The 15,112-nt window shown below is 38.4% G+C and overlaps 1 protein-coding gene across 18 annotated transcripts in view; it reads right to left on the minus strand.

Moving 5' to 3' along the window:
* AGPS (alkylglycerone phosphate synthase) overlaps positions 1-15,112 on the minus strand; it is a 99,378-nt gene that overhangs the window by 43,837 nt on the left and 40,429 nt on the right. For all 18 annotated transcript variants that reach the window (XR_008236138.1, XM_052793647.1, XM_052793648.1 and 15 more), the window contains 5 exons: positions 13,088-13,177; positions 7,977-8,067; positions 3,285-3,405; positions 3,129-3,203; positions 1,389-1,460 (listed from right to left, as the gene is read on the minus strand). Coding sequence is in view for 17 of the 18 variants with exons in the window: in XM_052793647.1 (XP_052649607.1) it covers positions 1,389-1,460; positions 3,129-3,203; positions 3,285-3,405; positions 7,977-8,067; positions 13,088-13,177 (449 nt within the window). In the remaining variant the exon portion in view is untranslated. The remainder of the gene's footprint in view (positions 1-1,388; positions 1,461-3,128; positions 3,204-3,284; positions 3,406-7,976; positions 8,068-13,087; positions 13,178-15,112) is intronic.

The following is a 15,112-nucleotide window of genomic DNA, read 5'->3' on the forward strand; positions in this document are numbered from 1 at the left end:
AAAAAAGGATAAAACCAAACAAACTTCTCTGGAGGTTTCTAATGTATCTTTATAGGATGTCACAGAACAGCCTCCAAGAAGCCTTTGGCTTCTCAAAGACTACAAAAGCCATAGGAAAAGAGAGACTAGGATGCTAAAGAGATCCACAGCAAGCTACCAGAAGAACAACCAGTGGCAAGTACAGAGACAGTGCCAACTAATAAAATTCTCCAAGAGCAGCAGAGCCCATCACCTTTATTTCCAATGATAGGAAAGGTGGCATTTTCCTTAAATACCAACCCCATAGTAATAACTCCAGAAGTTGACTGTAGTTCAGTATAAACAGACTTGGAAAACAATCTGAAGATCTTTCTTTACCCTGGTCAGTGAACAAGAGAGAGTCAATATTGCTGCTTTCAGCTATACCAATTTATTAGTACCAAAGGTGACATGTAGCAGTCTTACAGCTCTCCAGACGTATCTTGCAAAGGTGAGAGTGGTTTAGGGAGAAACCCACTCCATTAGTTTGGTATTGTCTTCCAGTGACATGCTCATCTTCTCAAATAGTAAATGTCCTTCCTACAGGGGCTATACTCCTACAGCATAAGCAAGTACCAAGTAAAACACAGATTTAACCCACAGAACTAAGAGTTCTTGACAAAAAGCTTCTCACAGAATGAACTCATGAAAGCCAACATCCCATGTTCCCTGAGCACTAAGTCAAAACAAGGTAGCTCACTGCTCTACTTCAGCAGGCTTCGAGGAAAAAGCATCCACGATTAAAAACCTGAAGTCCTTTAGAAATTCTTTAGGCTGAGAAGGACAGATTATACAGGCCTTTACCTGTACTCTGTACCTGGAACGTTTCCTGAAAACCCTTGCCACGGGAGTCTCTACTCTAACTTTCAAACTGAACAATGTCTAAAAGGAAATTAGAATTATGGTTAACAATTTTGCAGTACAGCATCTGACCACAATCCTCCCCAGACCTACGAGCTTCAACAGTACAACAAAACCCACTAATTTATACATGTTTGTGGGAACAGAGCACAAGTAATGCATCCAAAACCATGATACCTCTAACATAGATATCTGAATCTCTCTACTTATTTCCTAGAAGACTTCCAAGGCAGAGATAGATTTCACCTTCATGTAATCACTCCTCTTGCACATTCAATATTCAAGGTGTTGACACACTTTTAATGACTTGCACTAAATTTAATATAGCAGCTTTTAATACTGCAAGATTATAAAAAAAAATTAAGACCACACTTAAAATACTACTAAAAAAACCTAACTATTGAATTATTGGTACAATATATTACTAAGATCACATATTTAAATTTAATTCAAGTAGAATACGTTTTCATGAGTAATGTTAAACAGTTTTGAGATTTTATAACACTTACCACCAAATGGTATTATGCAGAGATTGTGTTTGCAGGCTAATTCCACAATTTTAACTACGTCTTCATGGCAAACTAGAAAAGTCCAAACAGTTAAAAAACAGGATTTGTGCTTAGTACTAAATATTGCAGTCTGAATAAGCAGCAGCTCCTTTTCTGACACCAGCAAGGAAGACATTTCAAAGAGTCAGGCACTAAATAAAAGCTGGGCTCAGAAGTATCAGAGTAAAGTTTAGACCTGAAACAATTCTACATTTGAAGAACTAACTACAGCCTTAGTCTCCTGCTCTACTCATGGATTGAGGCCTCCTGCAAATTTTCAGGGCAAGATGGGCTACCAAACAGTTAATTAATCCAGGTATCTTGGAGAACAAATCAAGTTTAAGACTTTTATTGAAAATAAGCTGCCCAATTTCAGTGAGAAATAAGTCCATCCTGATTGCTGAACAACACATCTTTTTCTTCCTGACTGACATTCAGTTTCAAAAGTAGAGTTGCTGGTGAAGTTTATTTTGTTAGAATGCATTCTGTATCTGGTCAAAGAGGGAAGCAGAAATGTTTGTGCACAGGCAAGGAAAAGGATCAAAAAAAAGAGATCAAATACAGTACAAACATGAGTTCGTGCGAACAGCAGAGAATGAGCAGGACTGAATAAACAGGCTTACGAACTCTGGCTACTTTGCTCCTGCCATACAGAGCAGCTTTAAACAAGGGTAATCAATCATTTTATTTCAGTTGCTTTTGGAGCTGCACAATATAAAGCTGTGGCAAGTGCTGTTCGTAGTCACCAGAGCTGTCATGTCAGTACCTGTCCTCAAGTAATGAGATGCATCTTATAGTGCCTCTTTTTATGCTTCCCATATGTGATCTTTCTCCCCTAAGTAAAGGAAGCAAAACTGAGCTAAGACTAAGTTCTTATCAGAAATTTTGGGGTTTCTAATGCAGTGCAGCTATCAAAAGCAGAGAGAGTTATAAGAGGTAAGGAAAGAGTTGGATTCATACAGCTGAACAGAAATTGACAGGCACTTGGATCAAATGATTTTTTGGTTAGCTACTGAAGAACAGCACACGGAAAGTAGTTCCGAGTGACCAGAGAAACATGACTCAAGTAGAAAAATCACACAAGTGTGCAAATAGTTGTATCAGTTTAAGTATTTGTACCCTTCTACAAGATCGAAGCAAGCATATTTTCTGCTACATATTATCTACAACAGCATTAGTTATTACTCTAAAGTGGACCTAGCCTGTACTCAGATTGCACTGCTCTCCAAGTCAATGATCCTTTGTAAATTGTCCTGATAAAAAAGTGTAACACCTGTAACTCCTAAGTACAGCATGTCATAAAACAGTTCTTTAATACAAGCATTTCACTACCCTTTTACCATCATGTCCTCCTTTAAAAAACAAGATTTACACTGCCATTTAGACAACTATTCTTGGTGAACATACAAGTTCAAATTACACTGTGGTTACTTAAGTCATGAATTCAGCTGTCAACAGAAACTTCAGCTATATTTAATAATAAATTTGCTTTCCCACAAAATGATGGGATTTCACAGGCATAACCTGCAATCCAGATGTTAAACAATCACCATTACCATTCATGAGAAAATTCCTTCAGTTTCTGTAAAGACAAGTGAAGTCAGTGAACCAAGAGACATCTTCCCCAAGACAAGAAAGCACAGGAGTTTAGTAAACAATGGCCTCCCAGACAGAAGAGAGAATAAGACAATTAAAGCTTACCAGGCCATACAACTATATCAGGAACTCGCTTAAACATTCCTTCCCTGAGTACAAATATCTCATGTAGGCAGTGACCTGAAACACAAACAATAAGTTAACAAGTTCAAACAAGGAAGCATCAAAAGCAGCACAGTTACATAAATGAAGCTCTCTTACCATGAGCTCTGAATACCCTATCTTCTGCATCCTGCGAATATGATATTTTAGTGGCTCTAAGATCCTGAAGAAATTCTTCATTTACAATGGATGGAGGTACATCATTAACATTTAAGGATGCCTACAATACAAGAAGATAAGTTCATTAAAGGTATGTTCACTCTTATAGCATTTCTGTACAACAGAAATAATAAAAACAGGTTAACCTAACTGATAACCCAAACACAACTATTCAAGATCAGAAACACAGAAATCCTCTTCCTCATCTTCAATCACTGATCCCACTTGTCTTACCTGGTACTCAGCTGACTAGATGCACACAGGAAGTTTTATTTCAGTAGCGCACTCTTATTGGCTTTTCCTTCTGATAAATTTGGAGAAATGCACCAGCTTATGAATACATACTGCACAAAATACCTTTTTAAAAACTTCCCAAGATCCAAGAAACAGCTGCCTGAACAGAACTAGAGACTCTCCTGTTGATAAAGGGGTAGAGATTGAACGCCAAAATTCCTTTTTGACTACAAATTCCTCCTCCAATAGAGAAATACATACTAAAGCCACTACCCACTCTGCAAATTCTTCTACTTACAATTCTGTTCCTACCAACCCACTTCACCTCTTGCTGTCACGTACTGGAAGTTAAATCCATCTCAGACCAAAGCCTAATCAGAAGTCCAAAGCAAGGCAAAAGTAAGTTTGACTGATATAACATAACTGGCATGATTTAAGTAGACCTCACACATCAGAAATACTTTAGAAAATCCATGTTCAGTCACAAACATACAGGTGTTTCCAGAAAGCCTCTAGCTAGAAGTCCTCATCAACACCTTGGAAAAAAGTTTTTGTTTCAAAAGAAGCTACACTGGACACTTTGGCTTACCAACAGGCCTTGAATCAAGGTTCCATAAGTCCAGAGGGAGACGCCCTGCTTAAGGTTTTCTAACAACCCATTCTTCCAGGTCCTCAGGACAGATGTCTTGTATAGTATTCTTATGGTTTCTCAAAGTACAGACCTAGCCATTTAATTCTCTTTTCTAAAGTCCACTTTAGATATCAGACACATAAAAACACAGCTCGTGTCAACTTTTTAAACCTACTTAGAGAATGAGGATTCTTTACAGGATCCAATCCCCCCAAAAATAAAGATCTTTATAGACATTAAGTCTAATGCCTTTAAGTGCTTTGAAGGTTTCAAAAAACCATGCTTTTTCCCCTCCTTAAAAATGGAGCCAATAAATTCATTTATACTTTTCTATAGGTAATCTCTCTAAAGGAATGTCTTCCATTACAAATGGCCTCTAATTAAGGAGTTCTTTAATTAGATATAAAGCTTGTCTTATGACTAAAAACTAACTTCTCAACTTCAACTCCTACTTTGAAAGAAAATGTTGTTCAAGAATCTTTTTTCTAGTTAAAGTCCCTCAAGTTTAAGAACAGGAGAACTGAAAATTTTTTACTACCACATCTTACTTTAAATATTCTTAAAAATTAGGAGTTGCACAAAATAATAGTTAAAACATAGTGCAGTGCTTTCAAACTTGTGTCATGAAAAGCTTGCTGGCAAATTAACTGACATCACCTTCAACTCAAACAGAAGAACATGCTTGCAATTTTTTTTTTTTTTATAAAGCTATCAGGAAAGACTGTGAGCTGCCTAATGATGACAGAGTGAGCTTGTGTACAGCCCTACCACCAAAAAGTATTTTGTACTAAGTGTTCCACGTAGTCAGAGACATTTCTTTGATGGGCTTAGCCTATGCTTCTTGACAAGTACCAAGAGAAAACAGCAAAACTGAATTAACTTTTCTTTCACCTTCTGAAGTTTCAGCCTTCTACAATAAAGTATACTCACCCATCTAAGTTTTCTTTCCTGGAACGGAGTTTTGCCTATCTTTGCTCTACATAACCTCCAGAACAGCTGATGCTTCTTGCCAATATGTGTCTTAAGATAAAAGCTTAAAGCTTAGAGGATAGCACCAATTACCAAGCTAACAGCAAGGAAAATAAAGATTAATAGTCTCCCATCTGCCACCACAGCAGCAGCCTATTCTGAATGGGTTGACTCTCAAAGTCATGAGAGCTGAAGAAGGGAAGACTTAAATTTCAACAGTAAAGTTTTCAGGTAGTTAGAAGATCCACGGTGATGGAACTTGCCTACCAGTGTCCACCATACAAGAAACTACGTAAGATTATGTAGAAATTATGAGTACTTACAGGGATAATTCAGAAAGCAATATCTGCATGAGAGACATTCACGACTGATAGCTAACAACATTTAGATGTTCAGAAGGATAGCCAAATGTTCGTTTTAGAGTTTTCATACGGGGCACATGACCTAATGAAAATATAGTTTTAACAATGATTTGAGTTCTGGAAGAGCTGTTCTGACTTGCTTTAAGGATAATATTCTGCTTCAAGGATAATATTGTGCTTCTTGAAATAAGATATCAGACATCTGAGAAAAAGGCTTTTCCCTCCAACATACTCACTTGTCACGAGAAGTTGAGATTAAGTGTTGTTCAACTGAGAGGCACACCACTACCAAGAGATCATGATTTTAGGGGCCAGTCACAATAAGCACAGAGGAAGTCAGGTCTTTGACTGCTGCTCTTAGCTCTTATTGTTCGGCTATTAATGCACATTTACACAGTGCTGTTTGCTTACCCAAAGATCAGAGCTCTGACAGAAACTTGGGAAACATGAGAAACAAATAGGTAGCAAATAAAGATCTTTAAACCACTTAAAAGAAAATCCTTGCTACCTGTGCTTACATTTTCTATTTTAAACTTTGGTTTCCTTCATGGATTTCCACAAACAGAACTATTTCATATCATTTCAAGTTGAACACCAAGTGCTTGAAGATCTTTGTTCTCCATAAGAGGGACACAATCTACATAAAGCTGTAACAATTCCTTGCAGATTTTTTTAAGTATCTTGATTTTTATCTCTTCCACAAGTATTTTAAACCTTTAGTTTTCATCTTCAAGATTGAAAAGTTAATATTCATCTATAAAAATCTTACACACAATGCCAAACAAAAATATACCTTTATTTATTCTTATAGGACTGGAATATTTTAAGATTTGTGCACTGAAAGGCTAGACAGGAAGCTTCTGTGAACTAGGTCTAAACTGCTGTCTGTGGTAAGTCTAGTCTGAAAAAGGAAAAAAAGTCACCAGGTCTTGAGCATCACAGAAGCAGGTACATTTACTGTTGTTAATTATAACAGAAACATTGCAGGCAACAGGGAAGCCTCCAGTCTTACACAATAGAGGCAGGAAGACATGAGACAGAAAGACAGATGTACCAAGAGATCCCTCTCCTACTGCTGTTTTTATACCCAAGTTTCTTCATGCTCTGATGACAGTAGAAAGTGAAAAACCAGTATAGGATGACAACCTGAAATATAAACTAGGAACTGTGAGAGAGACATGAAAATTGGGTACCTGCAGTAGCAGTTGAGAATATCTAAGAGAAGTCTAGATATATACTGGAGACTCCAAAGAGTCCTATTCTATGTCAAGCTAGTCAGCCTGTTTCAGATCACAATGAGAACATCAGAACCAGAGGGGCACAACATAACGGGAAAGCATTCAACATTGCTGGCAGATATCCTGAAGAGCTGGTTTGCAAGACATTCTGTGGAATCAAGATACTATTCAATAATCTGTCCTTACCCTCCAACTCTACTTTGTTCTATATTTCCTCTACATGCAGAAAGGGAACAACAGCTCTCAGGACCTCTGGTAACAGCAAGTTAAAGCAGCTGCCAGTGAAGTCCAACCCTGGGCAAGGAAAACACTCAAGATGAATTTTTTCAAAATGTATTGGCAGATGGAGCTCCTGCAAGTCATAGTAGATGAAAGGATGTCTTGATTAACAGAAGACTGAAGAAACATTCAAGTTTTCAGGCCCTATGCAGTTACCTGCTTCAGAGAAGATGCAATCTTGAAGTCACTTAAGAAATGGGTAAAACTGTTACCAAGGCAGGGTTGCTACAGTCACTGTATAAACACAGCCTGCTTCCAACAGTGCTTAAGTAGCTATCTAGCCAGGAACCTGCAGCCTCAAAGAAATTCTTCTTAGAAGGGAGTCAGGTCTCCTGACTCATAATATGAGTTACTTTTTTTGAAAAGCAGGATATGGATGCTTCACAAAACCCAGAACATTCCAAAGGTGTTGTTTTTCTGAAAAAATCTTGAGCTCAATCTTGAGTATTCTGGTAGCCAGTTTTCAGCACCCATGTAAAAAAAAAAATTACTGTCAAATAAGAATTTTGATATCATTAAAAAGACACTGAAAATACAGCACAATTTAACTTCACTGTATCTTTGTTATCATGAGCAACATTGAAGTTGCATAAACAATTCCCTCTAGGCTAACAGTTTCTACAATCTTGAAAAGCGACCTACAAACAAGGATGAAAACTCCCTGTGTTGGAAACTTTCATTCCAATAAAAGTACTACCAGTTAACCTGGAACCACAAGTCATGCTAAGTCACTGAAGGTTTCATGTAGTAGTTCTGCATCAAATACTTCTTCCAAAAACTCTGAGGTATTAATACACTATATTTAAATCAATTATGTGCAACATGACCTTCAGGACAACAGCTGAATCATCTTTAACAGTGTGGCCTTGATTATCACCAAGACTAATGTTCAAAGGAACTGGTTCAGCTATTTACTTACTCTAGAGGTAGTTTTGTGCTCCAGACTTGCTCCAAAGGTTTTTTCTATCCATTCCTTAAAAGTTGGTAATACCATACCACCTAATCTGTACCTGAAAAGTCAATATTACATAGGGTCATTTTAAATTAAAATGAATGTATGTCAGATATACTTCTTTCAATTCTACGTATGCACAAACAAAAGTTTTAAATCAAATTCTTTACCTACAAGCCTGCAAAGCTTCTGCACATTTAGTTTTCATGCAACTGCAGATTTCATCGTATTTAACTGTTCTGTACTTCACACAAAATCAAATCAATTGTCAACATCTTAGGTATTACTTTTCTTCATGATCTTTGGGAATTGTTGCATAAGGCTTTTCAGACATCCCACCCCCCATCTTTACTTTTAAGAAAGGTCTCTCCCTTTTAGTAGCATAGAAAGCAGTGTCACAGTTTACACGCCAGTTACAGGTAAAGGACATGTGTGTATGGACATACTGCAATGTAAACAGCAGTCTCAGACACACAAACCCAGCTCAGTACACCTTACATGTTTTCAAGAAAAACTGTTAAAGGTTCCTCCCTCATCATCAGAATGCTTCAGAATCCATCAAGCAATGTGAAATTATTTCTGTCACAAGCTCTTTGACAAGAGCTTAGCCATGTGACAAATGAAGACTTACAGAAAAGGGACAGAGGAGTTTATGACCATGTGTATCACGTGTGAAAACAAATAAGGCTGGGGACACACTTAAACAGGCAGAAACTACTGCTATTAATTGTATACATATACAAACCTTGTGCCTGTTTATGTATGCACAAGCATTCTCTGAAGAGAAGAGAAAAAGGACCTTTCTTTGGCATTAAGAGCTTTCAGCAGCTGAGAATCCTTACTATAGTTTGCACCCGGCTCACTGCATTAGATTATTCAATCACTGTTAATCCAATTATGACCCTGTCCTTCACAGCTGTTGTAACCAACTCTACAACTAAGTCACCTATTACACAAAATTATTAATTCCTTTTGTTTCCTCATCTCAACTACCTCCCAGATGTCCTATTGCAGAAAAACCCTACTCTATTCCTGGAGATAAAAGGCTACAACCATCTCTCAACTCAAGCTAGACTCTTCAGCTTGGAAGACAGCATTCAGTCATTCCTCCTGTGACAGGTGTTATTGTTTCATCATACCCATATGAAAGGTAAAGTGAATTCTATGAAAAGGAAAGTGCAATAAGCAATGAGAATTTAATGCATTTGCATCAGAAATTTGCAACAAAGGTACAGAGAGACTCAAGTCAGCTTGGTGTGTTTTCTTCTCTGGACATACTTTTTGGTATTGCCAACCTATTACTTAACAGCTAGCTCACAAGTGTAATCTTAATCACTTATTCAAAGGACAAACTAAAGCTATCAGAAAACCAACAACTTCTAAGTCAAGACACAGACAGAAGTCACAGCATAGAGGGAGTTAGTGAGTTTGCTGCACAGAATGCAACACATGATAGCTCAGGAAGCAAGCTTTGTAGGTATGTTGATGGTGCAAGAAGCCCCCCAAAAGAACTTGTCCCCCCACCCCAAAAAAAACAGGTTTAGTTGCTCAGACTAGCAAGTATCATCTATCCCTGGTGAGATGGTAGAGTCTATAATAAAAAGACCATCTGACACATGGAGAAGCATTGTCTGTTGAGAAAGTCAACAAGGCTTTCATAAAGGGAAATTCTGTTTCACTAACCCTTGGAGTTCTATCAGGGTATAAAACCAGAAAGTGAATAAAGGGGATAAAATGAACATAAAATTCCACACTCCTTTATACTTCCACAGGTGTTCACCCCAAAAGCTATTTAAGAAAATACATTGCTACAATACTGAAGGAAAGGTTCTTCTACAGGCTGAAGGATAAGATACAGTTAAGATAAGCAGCAAAGGGCAGGGTTTATTGATCACTGTCCAAGACAGACTCAGGAGAGCAGCTTGCCACACACTGGTACTGGGACCAGTTTTACATGTCTTCATCAGTGGACTCTCCAACCAGGTGAATAATGTTAAGCTCTTTTGGGGAGACAGATACTACACTAATAGGAATCAGGACCTTAAAAAAAAATCTAAGCAGTCAAATGAAGATGGAAGATAAGATGTAGGTAACAGCAAAAGAAAGAAAAGCATTACTTGCATATTTTGCAGAATCAGACTGGTAGTCAGTATAGGAAAAATCACGTCATCTTCACTGACAACATACAACAGCAGCCAACAGTGCTATGTATCAACCAGGCAGGTGTAAGAAAGAAGACAGTTCATCTCTTTTTGCTGCTCTGTAGAACCCTGGTGTATCTACACCTTGAGTGCTGCACACAGGTTTTGTCCCTGTATCTCCAAAAAGATGTAGTGAAGCTAGAGAGGGTTCAGAGTACAGCAACTGTGAAGAACAAGGGGCCTTACAAGCAGAGGCTAAAGTGCCCAGAACTCCTCAGCATGGAGAGAAAGTGGGAGAGAGGATAAGATTGAGTCTTATATAATCAATAAAGCAGTAGATAGGCTGAAGTACTATCATTCTAATCCTGCAACACAGTAAGGGGTACTTGGTTTAAAACACTAGTACTTTACACAACAGCAACCTGGAACTTGCTGCCATGGGATGCTGTAGAGGCAGACAGTATCAGCAAACTTAAAAGCTATTAGACAAATTTATGGACAACAGATCTGTAAGTGGATACTAAAAGGATGAGGCATCTACATCTTTGCAGATGCCTATTCTCCCATTTTCACTTCAAAACACTCTTTTGCCACTGTGACAAACTATTCCATAGAAACTACACTGGTGTGGCCCAACAGTGCATTTCTAATACTATCTATCAGTTCAAGAGAATGCAGATGGGGGAAAAAAGAGACCATTCTCCCCCCATTCCAGAACAGTGACTGGTACTCAAATAACAGCCTCAATGCTCATCCTGAAAAAAATCCAAGTCCAGCCCTTTACCTTTTTTCCTCCAAAGCACACTGCATAGATTTTCTATGGTAGCATAACCTACCCCAGACAAACTAATGTATTGGCTTTGTATGGCAAGGTTTTAGTGTGTGTGTGGCCGGGGGTGGCTGTTACAGGGGTGGCTTCTGTGAGAAGCTGCTGGAAGCTTCCCCTATATCCGATAGAGCCAATACCAGCCGGCTTTAAGATGGACCCGCCACCAGCCAAGGCCGAGCCAATCAGCGATAGTGATAGTGCCTCTGTGATAACATATTTAAGAAAGAAAAAAGTTGCTGGGACAGACAGAAACAGCAGCCGGAGAGAGGAGTGAGAACATGTAAGAGAAACAACCCTGCAGACACCAAGGTCAGCAAAGAATGAGGGGGAAGAGGTGCTGCAGGCACCAGAGCAGAGATTCCCCTGCAGCCCCTGGTGAAGACCATGGTGAGGCAGGCTGTCCCCCTGCAGTCCATGGAGTTCCACGGTGGAGCAGATATCCACCTGCAGCCCGTGGAGGACCCCACGCCGGAGCAGGTGGGTTCCCGAAGGAGGCTGTGACCCTGTGGGAACCCCGCGCTGGAGCAGGCTCCTGGCAGGACCTGCGGATCTGTGGAGAGAGGAGCCCACGGAGCAGGTTTTCTGGCAGGACTTGTGACCCTGTGGGGGACCCACGCTGGAGAAGTTCATGGAGGACTGTCTCCTGTGGGAGGGACCTCACACTGGAGCAGGGGAAGAGTGTGAGGTGTCCTGCCCCTGAGGAGGATGAAGCAGCAGAGAACATGTGATGAACTGACCATAAACCCCACTCCCCATCCCCCTGCACCACTGGGGGGGGTAGGTGGAAAATCCAGGAGTGAAGCTTTGCCTGGGAAGAAGGGAAGGATGGAGGGAAGGTGTTCTGAGATTTGGTTTTATTTCTCATTACCCTGCTCCGGTTGATTGGTAATAAATTGAGTTAGTTTTCCCCAAGTTGAGTCTGTTTTGCCCATGACGGTAATTTGTGAGTGATCTCTCCTGTCCTTATCTCAACCCACAAGCCCTTTGTTATATTTTCTCTCCCCTGTCCAGCTGAGGAGGGGGGAGGGATAGAATGGCTTTGGTGGGCACCTGGCATCCAGCCAGGGTCAACCCACCACAACTAAAAATATCAGATGAAAGAATGAATGACAAAGCAACAAGAATCAGAATCCTGGCAAAAGGAGAGAGATCACCAAGATCTCCATAAATATTATATAGTAAACTCAAGTGCTTAAGACAAGGCTTTGCATTTTAATCTGGGCCTGAAAATTAAGAAATTAAAGGACTGAAGTGCTCAACATCCCAGTTAGGTTTTTGCAGCTTTGACTCATATTAGCTAGTGCTAGTTTACACAAACTCAAAGACCAGGAAGGAATTTTTCTGAAAGACAGTACTTATTTCAAACTTATTTCTCTTCTCCATTATTCTTCTTTACTCTTACAAAAAGTATACTTTTTAAACCAGGGAAGAGACTGCAAGACTGCTTTCCACTGAAGCAGAAAAAAACAGTACGATATCAAGTGACAGGCTTAAATCCCACTGGAAGAACATTAAAAGATCCCCAACTAGACTTAATCTTAATATCATTTCCTCAAAAAAAAAATATTTCTCAGAAAAACAAGCTTGCTATACAAAGGGCTAGTAGGTAATAAATCAGAAGTGTTGCCACTACAGAACATACAACTGAAGAGCAGATTTTATTCTTAAGCTCAGAGGATAAAGCAGCTCCATGCACAATGGTTAAGAAACCTAAAACACAAGTTAGAAGTTTAATAAAGCAACTTGTTGATGCTCAAGAGATTCTCAAAACTGCATGTTATCTAAAGCTTTAGAACACAGTGCAGATTCTCAATCTGATTCCATTCTCCAAGGTAATTTTCATACACAGAACATATCAAGTTACAGAGAAGAATCCTATTAATTTGTCTAATACTTTTAATAAACCTTCCAATAAGCCACACAGTATTTTACTACACATTAGACTACTGTGTATAGAATTCAGTAAACTTTTTAATTGCAGAACAACTAATAACCTATGAGATAAAGGAAGCTTTTTGCCTCCTTTGGATTAACTGAACAGTGCAGTTTTAAAACTTCTCAAAAAATTACTAAATAAGGTACTTCAGTTATATAAATTTTCAACTTACCTTTTTCCTGTGAATTCTGCTTGACCCTTCTTATTGAAGATGAATTTGGAGTCATTATATCCCCATCCATTCCACTTCAGAAGTTCTTGCCTTAAAGGGATAAAAAAATTTAAGTGAGAATGTTAGCATATTGTAAGCCCAAAACGATTTGCAGTTATATGGCTTTGGAAAAAAGTCTTATCAGATAGCAATTCAAGAAAACAAGTACATACCAAAAGTACATAGCTTAATAGAGCTAAAAGTAATTCTGCAGCAGCCACAACCATTACTCCTCCAGACTGCATCCTAAGACTTGAAAGATAAGATGCTTTATAAAAACAACCACCAGTTTAAGTCAATGCACACTGTATGGTGATATTCTCAAATGGAGAAGAGTAATGTTTGAAAGATGCTTGGTTTTAAATCTATACATAAATACTAACACAAATAGGTAATAGCTGAATATTTTCAGAATAAAAAGTTTTAGCATTATTATTCTGTCAAGAAAATTTTAAATTTTAGTTGTTTGACATTACTGTAATCCCACTGCATTCTTAATAACATTCACTTGATGAGGCACTCGGACACATTTGGATTGAAAATATATTTTGGAAAGTCAAAAAAACCCAAACCCCAAGAACTGCAGGAATAACATACCAAATACAACCCGAATGTGCCACCATAAGGGAATATAAAAGACCCAAAACCACAACTGCCAAAATACAACCACAATATTGAAATACCTTAAGCACAACCATACCAAAACAGAGGAGCTCTTAATTATGATTAAATCATCCGAAGTACATCAATGTAAGCATATTTAAAACTTAGAGATACACAGAGTAATTACACATTAATGTAACTTTGCTTTAAAAGTTTGCCATTTATTTACATTAGAAATTAAGTACTAACCTAAAACCTGAATTTTAGTTAATAAAAGGCATCTTAAAGAAGTCTGAAAACAGGTGATTTACCTCACTCCACTATATACAGTGAATGTAGCTCTTATTCTCAGACTGTATAATGTAAGAGTAAGGTGATCAGGGTGACCATTTCAGAAAGACCTTACAATTCAGAGAAAGTACTAAGTCACTTGTAACTCCAGCATTACGTACAAGATAACTGGGTGATGATTGATTACCAAAGGCCTTCATTAGAAAGATAATATTAACATAGGCTGCTGACATGCTGTCAGTGTTGTAATTAAATAGACTTGGCTTAATCAAAATTTGTTTTCTTCAAACTGCCTGTACAAAAGGTTTTAATTAATCAAAAAAGGCCATAGATATGTATTTCATTACAATTGTTTGAATCAGACATTTCAACAAGCCTTTGACAAATCTAGCACTTTAGAGTGCTAGCACTATAGAGCAGTTTCAGTACTCGGTAACTGATAACAGTTTTGTGAAATAGCCCATCTATGTTGTTCTTCCACATAGAGGAATTGATTCTAAAATTTCAGCCAAAATTAAAACTACTTGAGCAGACAGCTGTGCAGATACAGAAGCCCCTCTGGCTGCTTCCTTTGTCAATAGAATTGATCTTTACACATGTAGTGTTCACTCAGAAAAGGGCAAGGATCCACTCATGTTCAATAGCACAGGAATGCCTTGTGCTATTGTACTGACATGACAGATTATGAAAAAGTGTTCTTAATGCATGTTATGCAGTCTTGCCTATTTTTACACGTATTCCTATATTCTATATATGTATATTTATAAATATTGTGTATATTTATAAGAAATTCCACAAAGACACTATGTCATACACAGTTGAGCTGTTCCCAGCTGAGAACAAGCTGACACAAAATTGGCCAACTCAAGTGGCATTTATTTTTTTAAACTAAATGTTCCCCTCAAATCCCCATCATTGCAGTCCTCCTCAAAGCAAGATTTCTCCCTCTGCTGACTAAATGTAGTATTTCTGTACACCTGATCTCTGTCAAACCCTGTAAAGTCAGAACAGACTTGATATTAATAAGCAAAATTTGAGGAAGGCTCGAGCAGCTTCACCCCTAACTTAGGAGGTCAGTCCTCTTGCAAGGCA

This window comes from Harpia harpyja, chromosome 7 (assembly GCF_026419915.1).
Source record: "Harpia harpyja isolate bHarHar1 chromosome 7, bHarHar1 primary haplotype, whole genome shotgun sequence".
Taxonomy (NCBI): Eukaryota; Metazoa; Chordata; class Aves; order Accipitriformes; family Accipitridae; genus Harpia; species Harpia harpyja.